The sequence below is a fragment of the Carassius auratus genome, chromosome 18, assembly GCF_003368295.1.
Source record: "Carassius auratus strain Wakin chromosome 18, ASM336829v1, whole genome shotgun sequence".
In the NCBI taxonomy this organism is placed as follows: Eukaryota; Metazoa; Chordata; class Actinopteri; order Cypriniformes; family Cyprinidae; genus Carassius; species Carassius auratus.
The window spans coordinates 12304585-12321062 of record NC_039260.1 but is presented as its reverse complement, the minus strand read 5'-3'; the positions used below and the strand labels follow the sequence as shown (position 1 = coordinate 12321062).

Genomic DNA, 16478 nt, shown 5'->3' with positions numbered 1-16478 from the left:
TACAACTTTGCATTAAATTTCGTTCAAGAATAAGCTTTGAGGCTTCGCTCAGCAGTTTTCTCGTAATCAATGGTATATTGAACTGCTGCTGTTGCACCCTTGACAAAATATTACAGCTCCATTTAGATAAGGGTGAAGTGTGTAATTTCTGACTGTCCCTTTACGACACCAAATGGAACTAATAATAATGATGGTTTTCAAACAGATTCCTTAAATGCTCCCCTTTTCTTTTATTGGTTGGCAAAAAGTTTTATAAAAACTCCACTGGAGTTATTTTGTTGACCCTGGAACAACATTTTACTCCAAAAATATATTCTTGACCATTTCCCTATACCTAAACCTAACCCTAACCATGAGTAATCCCTTAAATCAGAGGAAATGATAGATGAATGACACTGATGTACAAGCAACAAACAGTGATTTTAAGCGTAAACTTCACAAAATCTATAAACTGGTTCTTCAAATCTGATTGGTTAATCACAATGTTGTTCCAGGGACAACAAAGATGTTGTCCCAGGAACATGTCTCACTTGGTAAAATCAGGTTCTGCATTATATACAGTTTTCTCTCAAAAAGTTAGCACATTGAAATAAACACGACATTTTGAAGTATAAAACCTTAAATATTTTTTTCTTGCAAAATATACCGTAACTGTCTGTTTTATTTTTTACTCCAATAATAAGAATAATAATTGCATAGTTATTATTATTATTATTATTATTATTATTATTTTAAAAACTAAAATAATAATTTTATAATTTTTGTTAAAAACATTATTATTATAAAACTAAAAAAGTATACAATAATAATAATAATAATAATACAATTGTAAAAATAATAATTATTATTGTTGTTGCTGTAAAAAACGAAAATATTATTTTATTGTAAAATGTACTGTAACAATCTGTTTTATTTATTATATCTATAATAATAATAACAATTTGTTAAAGAGTTACAATAGTCCAGTAGTAACACACAATTACAGTTTGTTAGACAAATAGAAGAAGTAAGAAAGAGAAGATTAGAAAAGCATTGAAGTAAGCAAGAGGAGTGTTGAAATGCAGCAATGTTTTTTTTTTTCTCCTCATTCAGTGAGCTAAGCTGGTGGAAGAAGTGTTTGTAGCAACATTTCCAGTCAAATTAAATGGAAGAGAAGGGCTGTTCCAGTGGTAGTTCTGAAAGCAAGTATCAAAACCTTAAATTGAATTCCGGCCACAACTGGAAGCCAGTGAAGTGAGATCAGAGTACAATGCATACACGGCTGTGCGCATACAATGCCTATAATAAAATATACTGTACGTCACACACACTACTGTATATGCATACTCTAGCATATGTGTAAAAAACAAAACATAGTTTGCTATTTACCCTGTTTTTTCTGTAATATATTGCCTCTAGAATAGCTAAAGATTACCTTTTTTTTCTGAATGCATTTCATAGCTCTTTGCAGTGGTAGTCGCAAAACTTCTTTTGTAAAGAATTGAAAAGGCATAATTTTTTCACAGACTGTCTTACCGGTGGTAAGATGGATGTTAGCCAAACAATTACACAGATTACTAACCCATTTTGAGAAATGCACTCACACGTTTCTCACACGGGTGGTAGACACAAAGCAACCTTACATGATCCTCAGTCATCATTGCAGTTGACACATGATGTGAGATCCTCTAGTCTGGAAGGTTTGAGACAGCGATGGGAAGATGAACACCGGGAACAATGCATTACATATATCAGCAGAGCAGAAAGGAGTACTGTAGACCAGGCCAGATACATCTCACTGCTCGCTGACATACGCTTATCACCTATAATGAAAGGATTGTGTGTGTGTGATTGTGGGTAAGTGGCTGTGTGTTACCTGAATGTTTGTGTGCAAGAGGGGAAAACAGCCACGTGATGAAGTGTGCAGTGACAAGAAACAAAGACAGAGAGGAAGAGAGGGAGAGAAACACGTGATCCCAGTGAGAAGGTGTCAGTCTTGGTAGATGACAATGCCATGAAGATTATGTAATGAAAATATTCCCAGAGCAGTTCTCATCCTGCTGATGGTACTGATGTGATGGAGCCCTGTGACAGTACTGAGAGAAAGTATCTATGGATAGATGCCTGTAGATATGTATATATCAAAGAAACGCATTTATATATTTAAAAAAATATGTTACATTTATATATTAAATATATTTATATATTATATAATTAAATTAAATGAATATAAATATATACATGTAAATACATGTGAATATTTGTAAAAAGTATATGCATGCGTATTACTAGAATATTAGCCATTTTATGTACAAAAACAGCACATATGAATGCCTTATTCTAGAAGACCTTATTCTAAATCCCTAATCCTACCCAATACCTAAACTAAACAAATACCTTACTAACTATAAATAAGCAGAACATTAGGAATTTATTGAGGGAAAAGTCATAATTAAAAGTGAATAAGTGTTCCCTATCTGTGGTGTTATGTCATGACGACATAGGGGGTTCACTTGGGATCCTCAATTCCCTCTGACTTTAAGAGAAAATGCCAATGAAATCTGGCTAGTGAATTTTGCATTCCTGAGCCACTCCCCATGCATACGGGTATAAATTGGCAACAGGTGCATCCACTCTTCAGACTTTTGCTTAGGAGCACAGTGGATGATATCCACAAAGCCCTTTACTCAACTGACTGGAAGAAGCTGTTCCTGGTTGGCATTACGGTGCAAACAACGGTGTCTCTGTCATCAGCGATTGCCCTAGGCACTTCAACTGAAAGAGCAGTTTCTGTTGTGAGGATGGGTTTGGGACGAACTCAGATGCAGACAGGATGTACTGAACACAAGATTTATTATACAAAAAGGGGAAAAACAAAACCCACGAGGGGGAAAACAAGGGCTAGGGTGAACACTAAAAGAATTCCACAAAACACAATAAACAAGGTAAACAAAGACTCTGAACACTAAATACTAACAAACACTCACTGCAAGACAAAGACTTCTTCGAGGGGTTTCTAGGACAAGGTATCTCAGGACAATGACATGTAGGAACACATAAGTAGAACAATGAACCGACGAAAGACAGAGCACACTAGGAGATCTAAATAGGGGAACTAATCAAGACACGGCAGGTGTTACAGATAGGACAATCACGACACGACTAGGATAACAAGGGGGGCGGGGCAAGGGAATGAGACAACACAAGCACATGGCCCAAAGACAAGGCCATGTGCTTGTACACAAAACACGGGTCTGTCATGATCCTGCCTCAAGACTAGAGAAAAGTCGGGACATGAAGGCAGAATCATGACAGAACCCCTCCCTTAAGGAGCGGCTTCCAGACGCTCCCCAAGGGAACATCAAACGCGGGACAAGACTGACTGGGACAGAGACAAAAACCAACAAGACATGACAAATAATAACAAAGGCAAACATGAATAGACAATGACGGGGTTAGGGTGACAAATCAAAAAAAACAAACAGGGAAGGGGAGGGGGCGGGACCACAAAGTTCATGGGGGACAGACCAGGGTGGGTGGGTGGGGTAGGAATCTTAGGAGGACAGGACGAAGGCTGACGACGGGGGGTACGGGCAGGTCTGGGTGGTGAGGGACGGGGAGGGGTCTCGGGACAACTGACAGGGGACATGACAGGAGCAGACACGGGACGCGGGGGGACAACATCTACTGGACACGGGGGGACAACATCTACTGGACACGGGGGGACAACATCTACTGGACACGGGGGGACAACATCTACTGGACACGGGGGGACAACATCTACTGGACACGGGGGGACGACATCTACTGGACACGGGGGGACGACATCTACTGGACACGGGGGGACGACATCTACGGGACACGGGGAGACGACATCTACGGGACACGGGGAGACGACATCTACGGGACACGGGGAGGCAACGACAGGACACTCGGGATTTCTGGGGACAGGGTCCGGGGACGAGACAGGACTGACGGGGACTTCTAAAATCTGAACAAGACGGGACAAATAATCAGAAAAAGACTTTACAGCTATTACAATGGGCATCTCCTTGCGAGATGAGACCGATTGTAGTAAAGCCTTGGCTGCAGAGTCGGCCGCGGCTCTCTCCTCCGCCCTCGTGACTGCTGGCTCGGGCACGCCAGCGCTCTCCGCTGCTGGCTCGGGCACGCTCACCGCTGCTGGCTCGGGCACGCTCACCGCTGCTGGCTCGGGCACGCTCACCGCTGCTGGCTCGGGCACGCTCACCGCTGCTGGCTCGGGCACGCTCACCGCTGCTGGCTCGGGCACGCTCACCGCTGCTGGCTCGGGCACGCTCTCCGCTGCTGGCTCGGGCACGCTCACCGCTGCTGGCTCGGGCACGCTCACCGCTGCTGGCTCGGGCACGCTCACCGCTGCTGGCTCGGGCACGCTCACCGCTGCTGGCTCGGGCACGCCAGCGCTCACCGCTGCTGGCTCGGGCACGCCAGCGCTCACCGCTGCTGGCTCGGGCACGCCAGCGCTCACCGCTGCTGGCTCGGGCACGCCAGCGCTCACCGCTGCTGGCTCGGGCACGCCAGCGCTCACCGCTGCTGGCTCGGGCACGCCAGCGCTCTCCGCTGCTGGCTCGGGCACGCCAGCTCTCTCCGCTGCTGGCACGGGAGGAGACAGGGTCACAGGACCGGCAGGCCCCTTCTTCCTCCTCTTCCTCCTCGGGCGCGGTGCAGAGGCTACAGCTGGGTCAGAGGCGGGTTGGGGGAGTTTGGTCTCGGGCAGGGCAGCCTCGGACGCCGAAGACTCTGAAGCTGACTCCCATGAAAGCCGTCTCCCTCGCTTGTTGGGGAGACTTAAGGTAGTGGGAGGTACCTCAGGATCTTGGGAGGGACGTAACTGATCCCCCAGGGTTGCCACGGCCAGGACACGACCCTCCGGGATCGCCGGCAGCTGGGTAGGTGGGGACCTCTGGGGGGTACCCTGCGGCGCCTCCTGGGAGAACTTCTCCCACAGCCGGGCATAATTGTAGAGAACCCACTCGTTCTCAGGCGAGTATGGCAGGGCAACCCTTTTCTTCTCGGCGGGGGACGATATCCAACACTGTTGGCGGAACTCCAATTGGGATTGAGGAGTGGGGGACATCCTGTCTGCTGAGTTCCTATTTGGTCGGTTCATTCTGTTGTGAGGATGGGTTTGGGACGAACTCAGATGCAGACAGGATGTACTGAACACAAGATTTATTATACAAAAAGGGGAAAAACAAAACCCACGAGGGGGAAAACAAGGGCTAGGGTGAACACTAAAAGAATTCCACAAAACACAATAAACAAGGTAAACAAAGACTCTGAACACTAAATACTAACAAACACTCACTGCAAGACAAAGACTTCTTCGAGGGGTTTCTAGGACAAGGTATCTCAGGACAATGACATGTAGGAACACATAAGTAGAACAATGAACCGACGAAAGACAGAGCACACTAGGAGATCTAAATAGGGGAACTAATCAAGACACGGCAGGTGTTACAGATAGGACAATCACGACACGACTAGGATAACAAGGGGGGCGGGGCAAGGGAATGAGACAACACAAGCACATGGCCCAAAGACAAGGCCATGTGCTTGTACACAAAACACGGGTCTGTCATGATCCTGCCTCAAGACTAGAGAAAAGTCGGGACATGAAGGCAGAATCATGACAGTTTCTCTAAAAGTGCAAATCACAGTCGGTTCGAGTCTGTTTAAAGATGCTGTTCCATCCTTGTTTTCTTGGTTGTGGTCATTGTCTGTCCTCTGTTAATGGGTACTATCATTATCTTCTGTGTCTGGGCATCCAGCACACTAAATCTGCGTTCTTGGATGACTCATGCATTCATTGTGAGCGTATGAGCATGTCTTCACTGCGATCTCGCCTCTCTCTCCTCATGGGGAGCGTAGCGGCACTCTCTGTCTCCAGCCGTCCCAGCTAGAGCTCTGGGATATCTGAGGGTCACAGTGAGAGCTTTTTTTTGCCAGGCACGTCCCTGTGGACCTCTCACTCCTCCCGCAGCGAATGTCCTGTGTGGCTCCTGAGTGTTTCTGCTGGCCCAGCTTGTGACTGTTCCAGCAGTTCATTCGGCACCGCTGGAGGATCGGATGTCGATTGCAGCATCACAGGATGGAGCAATCGTCCACCGAGGATTAAGATTTTGAAGGCATGTCCCCCTTGGGTGTTGTCCACCGCCGAATTGTACCCGGAGCTGACAAAGTCACTGAAAGACCCCTTTTCGTCCAAGAAGCCACTCGTCTACCCTCCTCCGTCCTCACTATCCTCGACAGCGGGGCAGCAAGAGGGTACATTGACATTCACCAGGTAGAGAGAGCGGTTGGGGTGCACCTTGTGCCTGCAAAATGCTGCCATATGGACGAATCGTCCTCATCTCCTGTCCAAAGCCTGTAAGCTGACAGCGGCACATGCCACCTAAGCTTACAGTGCTGCTGGCCAAGCAGCCTCTGCCCTGCATGCCATGGCTATCTTGCAGGTCCATTAAGCCAAGGTACTAAAACAAATGCACGAGGGTAGTACCAATCCGTGATTGATTCAGGAGTTGCACTCGGTGACTGACTCTGCCCTACTGGGCGACGAAAGTCACGGCACAGTCCCTCGGGAATAAGATGTACATGTTAGTGGCCCAAGAGCACCATCTCTGGCTCAACCTTGCTGAGATGAGAGACTTTGACAAAATTTATTTTCTTGATGCTCCCATGTCGCAGATTCCTGGTCAGCGATATTGTCAAGGACATTGGCCAGCATTTCTCGGTAGAATAGAAACAGACAAAAACAGAGGCAATCCAGCACATCCTGCCCTGACGTGATCCTCCATCGGCCATCATTCCGTCACAGGCCCTGTCTCACTCTGGCTGTTGCTAAGGGTACCTTTGTGTCCTCCAGAGCACCTCTGCCTTACGAAAACATTTTCTGTCATAGGATCAGCGGCTTGACTATCTCCAGCAGCGATGTACTCACCTTTTGGTCCCTGTGGGCGCCAAGGTCAGATAATTTGCACTGGGGCATTGGGAAGTTTACGAACTTTGTGAAGCATTAGTCTACTTAACAATTAACTTAATTTATAGCAGCAATTTAGGAGTTTATTAAGGCAAAAGTCATAGTAAATGGTTTGTAAATGCCGAGAATTGGACCTTAAAATAAAGTGTGACTATATATTAGAAAGTTATCTTAAATTATAATATATACCTCTATATTTTGAATGGAATTTAATGTATAGAATATTTTATATTGTAACTAATTAATATAATAATCTGCCAGTCATCTACCAATCTTTACATTTTTTTATTATTATTTCTTATACAGTGTACAGTATAACAACAAATTGAACTTCGTATGGCGAAGTACTGTATCACATCCATCAAAAAGACGTCAGCTGTTTTTGAGTCTTTAGTATTGCTCACACACCAGCTTGTCTAGTGCGAGTTTACACACATTGATAATTGCTATTCATTTATCTCTGCTGGCTTCAGTTCCTTGACATTCCTTCAACCAATTCTTCAAACCGTTTTTGAAGAAAGAGCACTTAGGATGAAGCAGGCTTAGGCAACGAAGGAAAATTAATAAGGTATATGGCAAGAGTTTTAGATTGTTACTCTTTACTGCCTTTATAAAGTTGTTCTTTTGGCAGGCATAGTCCTATAACACTTCCATTAACGTAACCTCACAGTTTTTTGTCCTGTCAGAATAAAATAAAAATAAAAAAACGAGGGAGTATTTTTGAGTTAGACATTGTCTCTTGTAGTCTTGTGCTCTTCTGTTAAATGCGTTGCTCTAAAAACATTTTTTTTCGAGCTTGTTTTAGAGTTCATAGAGACAAGCATATAAAACATTTCCTTAAAATACTCCATCCCTTGAGCAACATGATTAATATTTTTTCTATGCAACACTGTATAATCTCAAAGCTCAGGGCTTTTGTGGAAAATGTAAACAACAAACAATTGTAGTCCACACAGTATGTATCACTGCTATTGTGGCCACATGCATTTTTATTTATTAAAAAGACTTAAAAATACTTTCATTCAATATGTATTTCCACTTCACTCTGTGCTTGATCGTTAGATGATCTTTTTGCTCATTGAATTTGCTTTTTAAATATATTTTTTATTTTTTATTTTTTTGTAACAGGTTTGTTTTTTCTGCCTCTTTCTTTGTACCTCCAGGTGGGAGCAGACTGTTCCTACAATCAGACCGAGAGTTCATCTGAGATGAAAAAGACATTTGGACACAGTCAAGTGAGTCTTCTGATGTGCCCTACTGAAAGAATTAAAGAATTTAAAATCTGTCATAATTTGCGCACCCTCATGTCCCTTTTGTGTTCTGCAGAAGTCAATTATAGTCAACATTTGAAGGGGATCAAGAATGTCCATCAAAGTTGTCCTAAGACACATATTGGTTTTAGGTTTTAGGATAACTTTGATGAAAGGTTTTGATCCACTTCGAATGTTGACTACTGTACTGTATGGATGAATTATGCCTTTAAAAATATTTTCATTATTTTCAATTTCTTAATTTTTTTGAGTAAACTATCCCTTTAACAATAAGTGAATTCACTATAGACGTGATAGAACAATAGACGTGTGTGTGTGTGTGTGTGTGTGTGTATTACATCTGATATATTCAATTCATCAAAAGTGACAGTAAACACATTGTTACTCAAGTTCTGTGTGTGTTCAAGTAAAAAAAAAAAAGTCATCAAAAAAGTCAGAAACCACTAGTGAAAATGCTTCTACTGTTTTATTATTGTATTACTTTATTTTATACGTTTGCATTCATTACTATATGAAATGTGGGCATTACAAATTGCATTACTGCTAAAACATTTGGGATAAGAATATTTTTAAAGAAAGGAATATAAAGTGTATTTATTTACACATTAAATTGATCAGAACCGACAGTAAAGACATTTGCATTATTAAATAAATTCAGCTGTAATTATCATAAGAGACTTCTTTTAAAAACTTTTGTTAAAAAAACCAAACCCTAATTTAAGTAAAAAGTTAATGTAAACATAAAAACGTGAATTGGTAAATTAGGAATGTGCAGAATCTAAAATGTTTGTTGATAATTTAACTGTTGATAATTCAATTGGTAGAGCATTGCGCTACCGAGCGCAGGGTTGGGGGTTTGATTCCCAGGGAACACATGATAAGTAAAAATTGATAGCCTAAATGCACTGTAAGTCACTTTGGATAAAAGCGTCTGCTGAATGCATGAAATTTTAAATCCATTATTTTCAGTGTCACCCATGACCTTTCGACCCCACTGTATATTTGCTAAATTTGCATAATACATTAATATTCTCAGTGTCACTCAACTGTAATGTTCCCCATGTTATATAAGTGAGCTGTCAAGACGCAGTAAGCATAGACTTGCACACACCCTCTCACAGATAACTATTTGCTCCAGTGCTAACAAGTGTCAGCCTTGAGCTCTGCAGCAAGCGGTGACAGGTTTTGTCAAATTATAGGTCAGTCTGACAGCGACAGGGGAAATGGAGAGGAAGGTGTAAATGTCTAATCACCTGCTCTGTTTGTGCCAGACTTCGGAGTCCGCTGCACCACGGTATGCATGTATTCTCTTCTCTTGTCATCTCTGTTCTATAGGCGAAGACCCCAGAGCAGATCGGACAAGGCCAAGCAAGGACAGCAGAGGAAAGTGTGAAAACAGACGGAGACATAAAAAAGACACAAATGGACAAACACAACTGAAGGGACATTGGAAGAATTGGCAGATTTTCTGCATGGTAAAAATGATGTCAGATCTGTTTAGGCCCCTCTTTATTCACTGAGCTTATAAGCACACACACACACACACACACAAACACATACACTGTAGGCAAACACAAATAACGACAGACACTAAAACAAAATACTCAGTCTAACACTGCTAATGTAGAAAAGGAAATTCCCAACATTCGATTTTGAACTTTCTTAATAAAAACCAACCGCATAGTATGGCATGCATTATAGAGTTTTAGATATTGATTTTACAAGGTTACGATGGTACTGGTTGTTTTTAATAACTGTTACTTTTTTGTTCTCTATCTATTTTGATTCTATTTTTCTCCCAAAGTGAGGACACAGTGTTCTTTGATTTGTGTTGTTTGTAATTAAAAGCTATTTCTGGCACCTCAGACCAGAATTTCAGTGTTAAAGGTCACGCTGGGGGCCATTTGAGTTCTGTAAATTTACACGAGGTCAAATTCTAACTTTTTTCTGAGCAGCTTCTGAAAATACTGAGCCATGTCCTGAATTCAAAATAGGGCTGCACGATTTTAGGAAACAAAAAGGAATTGTGATATCAGATAAAAAGTGATTGCATTTTAAAACTTTTTTTTTTTTTTTGCTAAATAATAAATATATTAAACTGAGTAAGAAATATTACTATAGTAATTACTATAGTGATAATTCACTGTAGAATAAAAATAATAATACATATTATTAATTAACATTTTACAGTACAATTGTAAAATTACAATAATAATACTTAAATCTTATTATTTTATTTATTTTTTACAAACTTCAAAACATCAAGCTTTTATTTTGGCAGCACATGTGTAAGTTAATTAAAACCCAATACCACTTCACTCTAAAAACACATAGTGCACATATTTATTTCAATCATCTGCAGTCTTTGCGATTTGATAATCATACTAAGTCATGTCGCGATTTCGGTTTTATTCCATTTAATTGTGCAGCCCTAACTGAAATAAAATCAATCCCAACTCTGCTAAAATTACGAAAAGGAACTGTTTAACGCAGCTAAAATGTGAAGGTACGGTTTGTCTCGTGTTGTAGCAAAGATTAATTTACTCCTCCTACTTCATATTACGAGGCTCAAGTTGGCTGGCCAACTATCACTGTTGAATATTTCGGAGCTTTTGGTGCCAGAATTAAAGAGAAAAACTCGACTCACAGTGAGTCGTCTCCCTAAGAATGATGTGCCATGCACCGAGTACTTAATCTACTGCTACATCTCTCTGTTTCTCTACCTTCTTGTGTCCTTTACAATAAACCGTGATTTTCGCTAAATGTGTGAAGAATAAATGGTTATTTGTGGAGTAAAAAAACCCAGACTCGTCACTCTCCGTGAATTTCCTGTGTCCTGACTCTGCTGCTCCATTTAATTAACACCTCTGGCGCTTCAAGAAAGGCCCCGCTGTACTGTTAAAGTGCAAGGTCAATAACCTAGATCCCACGGGATCAAGCGAAAGTCCTCATTGGTGTATCCTGTACGTGAGCAGCAAATCATAATAACTTCAAAGCTCTGGTCCTTAGCCTTTTTATAGGCCTTTGATTTTTCTTTCTCCATCCTTGCTTCTCTCTTTACCCACCACTTTTTCCAGCTGAACTTTCTGTTCTCTGTTTATGTTAACACTGAACTGAAAAATGTACACATTCTAGAAAGAAATGTATTAATTATGGGGCACCAAAATTTATGATGGTTTTAAAAAAGGCCTTGACGTAAAGGCAACGGCTTTGTCTTGGAAATTAAAGCTAACATTATTGTTCTTTAAATATTATGACAATTACTCAATGCTTTTGTCTTTCTATTTTGTCATTTTATCGCATTATAAAGTACAGGCACAATCTTAATGAGGCAACAGCTTCTTTTATTCAAATTGGAGATAGCGAAAACTCTCTGCCAGTAGAAACGTCCACCTGCAAATTATGATTTCAGGCCATTTGCTACTTTGCCAATTATCATCAAAACTTCTGAGGGAGAGCATGCCAAGCATATCCCAGAGAGAGAGACGCTCCTCATAAATGTTTGAGCTGGAGGAGATGCTGTCTGAAATGTCCTGACGGACTACATGCTCGCTCTCAGATCACTACATGGGAAAATAAGACCGATAGTGACAAATCTGTGTGAAGAGCCAATTTACCTGTAGCTACACCGTGGCTTCCAAAAATATGATGTTGTCTTCCCTTGAAAAACTTGCCTCTACAAGATCTTATAAATAAAAATGAGCCATGATCAAAACCTGATTTATATCATCCTCTCTGAAAAAGCCTTGCGGAGAGGCAGAGTGTGCCTGATTTCATTTGCTGCGAATAGAGGCTGACTTGTTACAAACTTGTCAAAGTCAAGTGCTTCATACAGCACAGGGAATGAGACATTAATTTTGGATTTACATATTACCTCCAGTCTTTGAATCCTTAGCGCACAACAATCTTTGGTGATTAAAAGCATTGTTCTGCACTCACTGCGAAAATACTGGCTTAAAAGGCTTAACGATGCTAAATCGAGACGAAGTGGCATTATTTCGATGTTTTTAAGAGTTCAACATATGCCATTCGCCTCTGATCAACAATTTTTTTGCCTTCAGCCTCCATTAACACTCATATGTGGTTTGGATGATTTCGAAAAAAGTATTCTGATAGGCTAATTACAGCTCAGAAAGCCAATTTTCCCCTCTTCATACCATCTAACCCACTCAAGTCAGGGAAAAGGTGTAGGAAATAGAGCCCATCAGCAACTTCAAAGTGAATTTAAATAGCTCCATCAATACTTCCATTCAGACTCACTCTGGAAGTGCTCACGTACAGACACCTCTAGTGGTTTGGCTCTTTACACGTTGAGTTATGAGGAGGTAAAACAGTGTTTTCGGGAACAACAACAGCCAAAGAAGCTGAAGAGTCCGGGCCAGCTGTGAGATGCAGTGCCAGTGGATTCATGAAGATTCCTGGTTGCCAAAAGCAGAATTACATGGTCAAACACACAGTGAGAGAGAAAAAAAACACATTTGGACACAATGCAGACGGTGTATCTTAAGATAGAAACAGCCCACAGAAACAGACCAGCTTTTAAATCTCATCTGACATTTGGGAATAAAAACAGTTACACTATATTACACATTCTGTTCAAGATGACGCAAAATTACAGCTTTACCCTGGAGATGTTGATTTCAACATCTCCCAACATTACAGCAGTGAGAAGCGTCTTTTATTTTGTACATGGACTGTGATAGATGATTCATTAGGTTCATTTCGAAGTGAGTTACTCGTCAAGGATGGAAGAAATTTTCATGGCAACAGTATCTTCACCAGCCGGTTCAGTGACGCCAACGCTAAGAAAAACTTTAACGTGAGATGTGCGTATCTGTGCACACAGATATAAAAAGGTGGCGGCGGGCCAGCTGTAAAGTCATTGCGAGGACAGATTTTACAGTGAACAGCTGGGGCTTTGCAGTAAAGTATCTCACTGCCTCCCACACAGTGCATAAACACACAATTATTTACCTATTATCTTTCACCTCATCACATTTCACTCTAGGACTTATATAGTAGTTATTTTTACATTTAGCTAAGACCTATAGTACATTGTTTGCTAAGTAATTCCCTTTGGACTGGCCTTGTAAATACGGCTATTTGTTAAGAACTAGATAAAGGGGAAAACTTACAGCAGTTCAGATGTTAGTTATACTTGTTACTGTATATAAGATCTTTAGCCACAGCGAATAGTTGTTGACATCACTGCACATAACCTTTACTAATCGCCTCTTTAATATAGCTGAACTATGTCTGATTATTACAGAAGTATGATAGAGTGCCATGAAATGTATTAGGAATTGATTTTGCTTCTTAAATGGAGTGTTGTTACTGGCAGCAGGCCACAATCTGAAATATCCCCTCAAATATATTATGTTGTACTTGAAAAAAAAAAAAAAAAAAAGACGCTATCTCCTGCAACTAAATGATCTGTAACATGCACACAGCTTGACGGTTTAACCCCTTTGCATGCAAGGATCGGGGATGGCCCCAGATTATTATTGTTTAACTTTCTTTGCACGTTAAACATCACTTAAACAGCACGAGCAAAATTCACATTAACATTCATAAGGTAGGCTACCAACATATGCCACTCCTAACTAAATCATTCATCTTCTATTAGGCGCCACACGTTTTTCGAGATGTTGTGGCTTAAGTCAATTTAAGCTGTAAAGGTCAACAATGCAAACCAGCTAAATAGCACTCAGAGCATTCTAAGGCTAGAACCTAATTAAATACTCCCACTAATTACCCATCCTGTCCTTCTCTTCCTCCTCTAGTCTGCTCATTAAAACAAGCATGTCTACTCATTTCATGATGGATGAGATGTTTTGCCATTACTGCCACTTCTCCACTACTATATATACTTACACAGTTTAGAAGTTTGGGGTTGTTGAAAGTTTGTAAAGTTTATTTAATTATTATTATTATTATTATTATTATTATTAATTATTATGCTTACGAAAGCCTCATGAATTTATTCAAAACTACTGTAAAACATAAATAGTATCACACTACTTGAATTTAAAATATATTTTTCTTTTTTTTATATTATTATTATGTATATTATTATTATGTATATTATTATTATTATGTATATTATTATTATATAATGATCAATATTCTGATTTGCTGTTTAAGAAACAGTCAATTTAATGCATCACTGAAAAAAAAAAATTGATCTCTTAATTTCTTAAACTACATGAGTATTCCAGCAATTAATCTGTAATAAATTTATAATACTAGAAATCGAGGGTTTTATAAGTACAAATAAACAGCCAATATGCTATTAATATGCACGGTTATACGCAACTAATTAATAGTGAATAGTGTACCCTAATCTACCTTTTTAATTTGGTTATTCACTTTTTAATTAGTGATTTGAAGCTTTACAAAATGCTTTGCACCACGAAGATTTTTTAGGTTTACCTCTCAGTTAACGCCCTGGGGGCCCTCAAGAGCTCTGACACAATTTGAATGCTGATTACTGTTATTACCTATAAATGTTAAATATGAATGTGCAGTGATTTTCTATAACAAATGTAGCATTTATAAGAGTTTACTGACATAAATATTTATGTACAGTACTCACCCTGGGTTCAAAGAAACTAATTTAATAAAAAGAAAATATTAGGGGATAGGGGAAGCTGAATATTCTCTTCCCATGAAAACAGAAACTCATGCACTGAATCACTTGCTGGGGTGTAGGAATATACACTAGTAAACTAGGCAGTAGACTGCAGTTTCATGCATCATAATAATTCCAGCTATTGCATCTCAGAAGTCATCAGCAGTTTAGCCGCTTGCATTGTCTTCCTGGAATATGCACCACCAAATTAATATGATCAGTTAGCAATGAATTGGAAAAGTTCTTTATGAATTGTGTGATAATGAAAATGCTATAGGAATGAAGAGTCTTCCAGGAGAACACTGCTGAAACCGTTATCTCCTGCCGAGTTGATTTAATAAAAATGGAGGATGGTGTGATGGTTAATCTGTCTAATAGCAACCGCCCTTTCAAAGAAATATATTTCTCTCTTCATATCTTTGGTGTAAAATGGAAATCATGCTCATCTAAAGCCATAAAGGGGAGAGGGGAAAACAGCAGGTATCATAGTTTGCTGTAAAAGTGGTTTCCGATGGGTTTTATCTTACAAATAACACTGACTTGTGGAGGGATGACAAGAGCCACTCATGACAAAATGTGATGGTGCCAAAGGCTTGAGACATGAGAGTGGAAAGGAATTAGGGATGTGCCATTGTAAAGCACTACAGCTATATAATCACTAATGCTCTCCTTTTCATCTCTTCACAAAAATTGAATCTCACCACAATGACTCTAGTACCTTCACTGATATTGGTGTGAATGTTCTTTTGGGACACCTTAAATTACATAAAACAGCTGGTGAATACATCATAAAGGATATTTATGTTATCTTGGGACCCACACTTTCCTCTGAAAAAAATAATCATGTATTATGCTATATTTGTTATACAAATTCATGTATTTTTGCTTTACATTTGTTATTTGTTACATAAAATACATATTTTTTTAACCAAGACTTCTTAAGCTTATAATTATCCGTGATCACAGTGATGTCATTTAGGCCCTATTTTTCTAGGATTATATATTAAAAAATGAACTGCATCCTGCATGTAGCACAAACTGATTACTAATCTTACTTACATTTACACTTTGGCTTGTTTTGAAAGATCTCCCATGGGTTTCGCTCAAGCTGTGTTGATGCTATTAGCAGAAGCATTATTAGAAATATTGCTATTGGTAATGGTAAAACTGCTGGGATGAGAAGGAAGACAACATAAACACACCGCTTGTTACCCAACTTACTTGAAAAGTAGCATATTTGTGTGAGAAAAAAAGATAACAGATTTTTTTAATAAACAAGGTTTAACAATATGGGTGTACTCTGAATAGCATTAGGCATTAAAAAAGAAAGAAAGACATGAGGGACTTCTTGTATTCAGCTTACTGTAAACTGTCATTTTATACTATAAAATGTGTCATTTTATCTGATTTATCTGATATTAGGAGGCCTTTAATTATGCCCAAACCTCTGATTTCCGGTTAGTTTGTATATTTACCATCACCCCCACCCCCCCATGTTTGTGCTTGGACAGAGTGTAGAACAGGAATGAAAAATTGAGTGACAGTTGACTGTTTAACCCCAGTATATGAAAGCTTCTCT

The 16478-nt window shown here is 40.0% G+C and overlaps 1 protein-coding gene across 1 annotated transcript in view; it reads left to right on the top strand.

Annotated features, from left to right (window-relative positions):
- LOC113118476 (leucine zipper protein 2) overlaps positions 1-11073 on the top strand; it is a 135518-nt gene extending 124445 nt beyond the window's left edge. Inside the window, exons 11-12 of the mRNA XM_026287688.1 lie at positions 8161-8232; positions 9604-11073. Of these exons, the coding sequence (XP_026143473.1) occupies positions 8161-8232; positions 9604-9708 (177 nt within the window). The 3' untranslated portion in view covers positions 9709-11073. The remainder of the gene's footprint in view (positions 1-8160; positions 8233-9603) is intronic.
- Positions 11074-16478: the final 5405 nt, after the last annotated feature.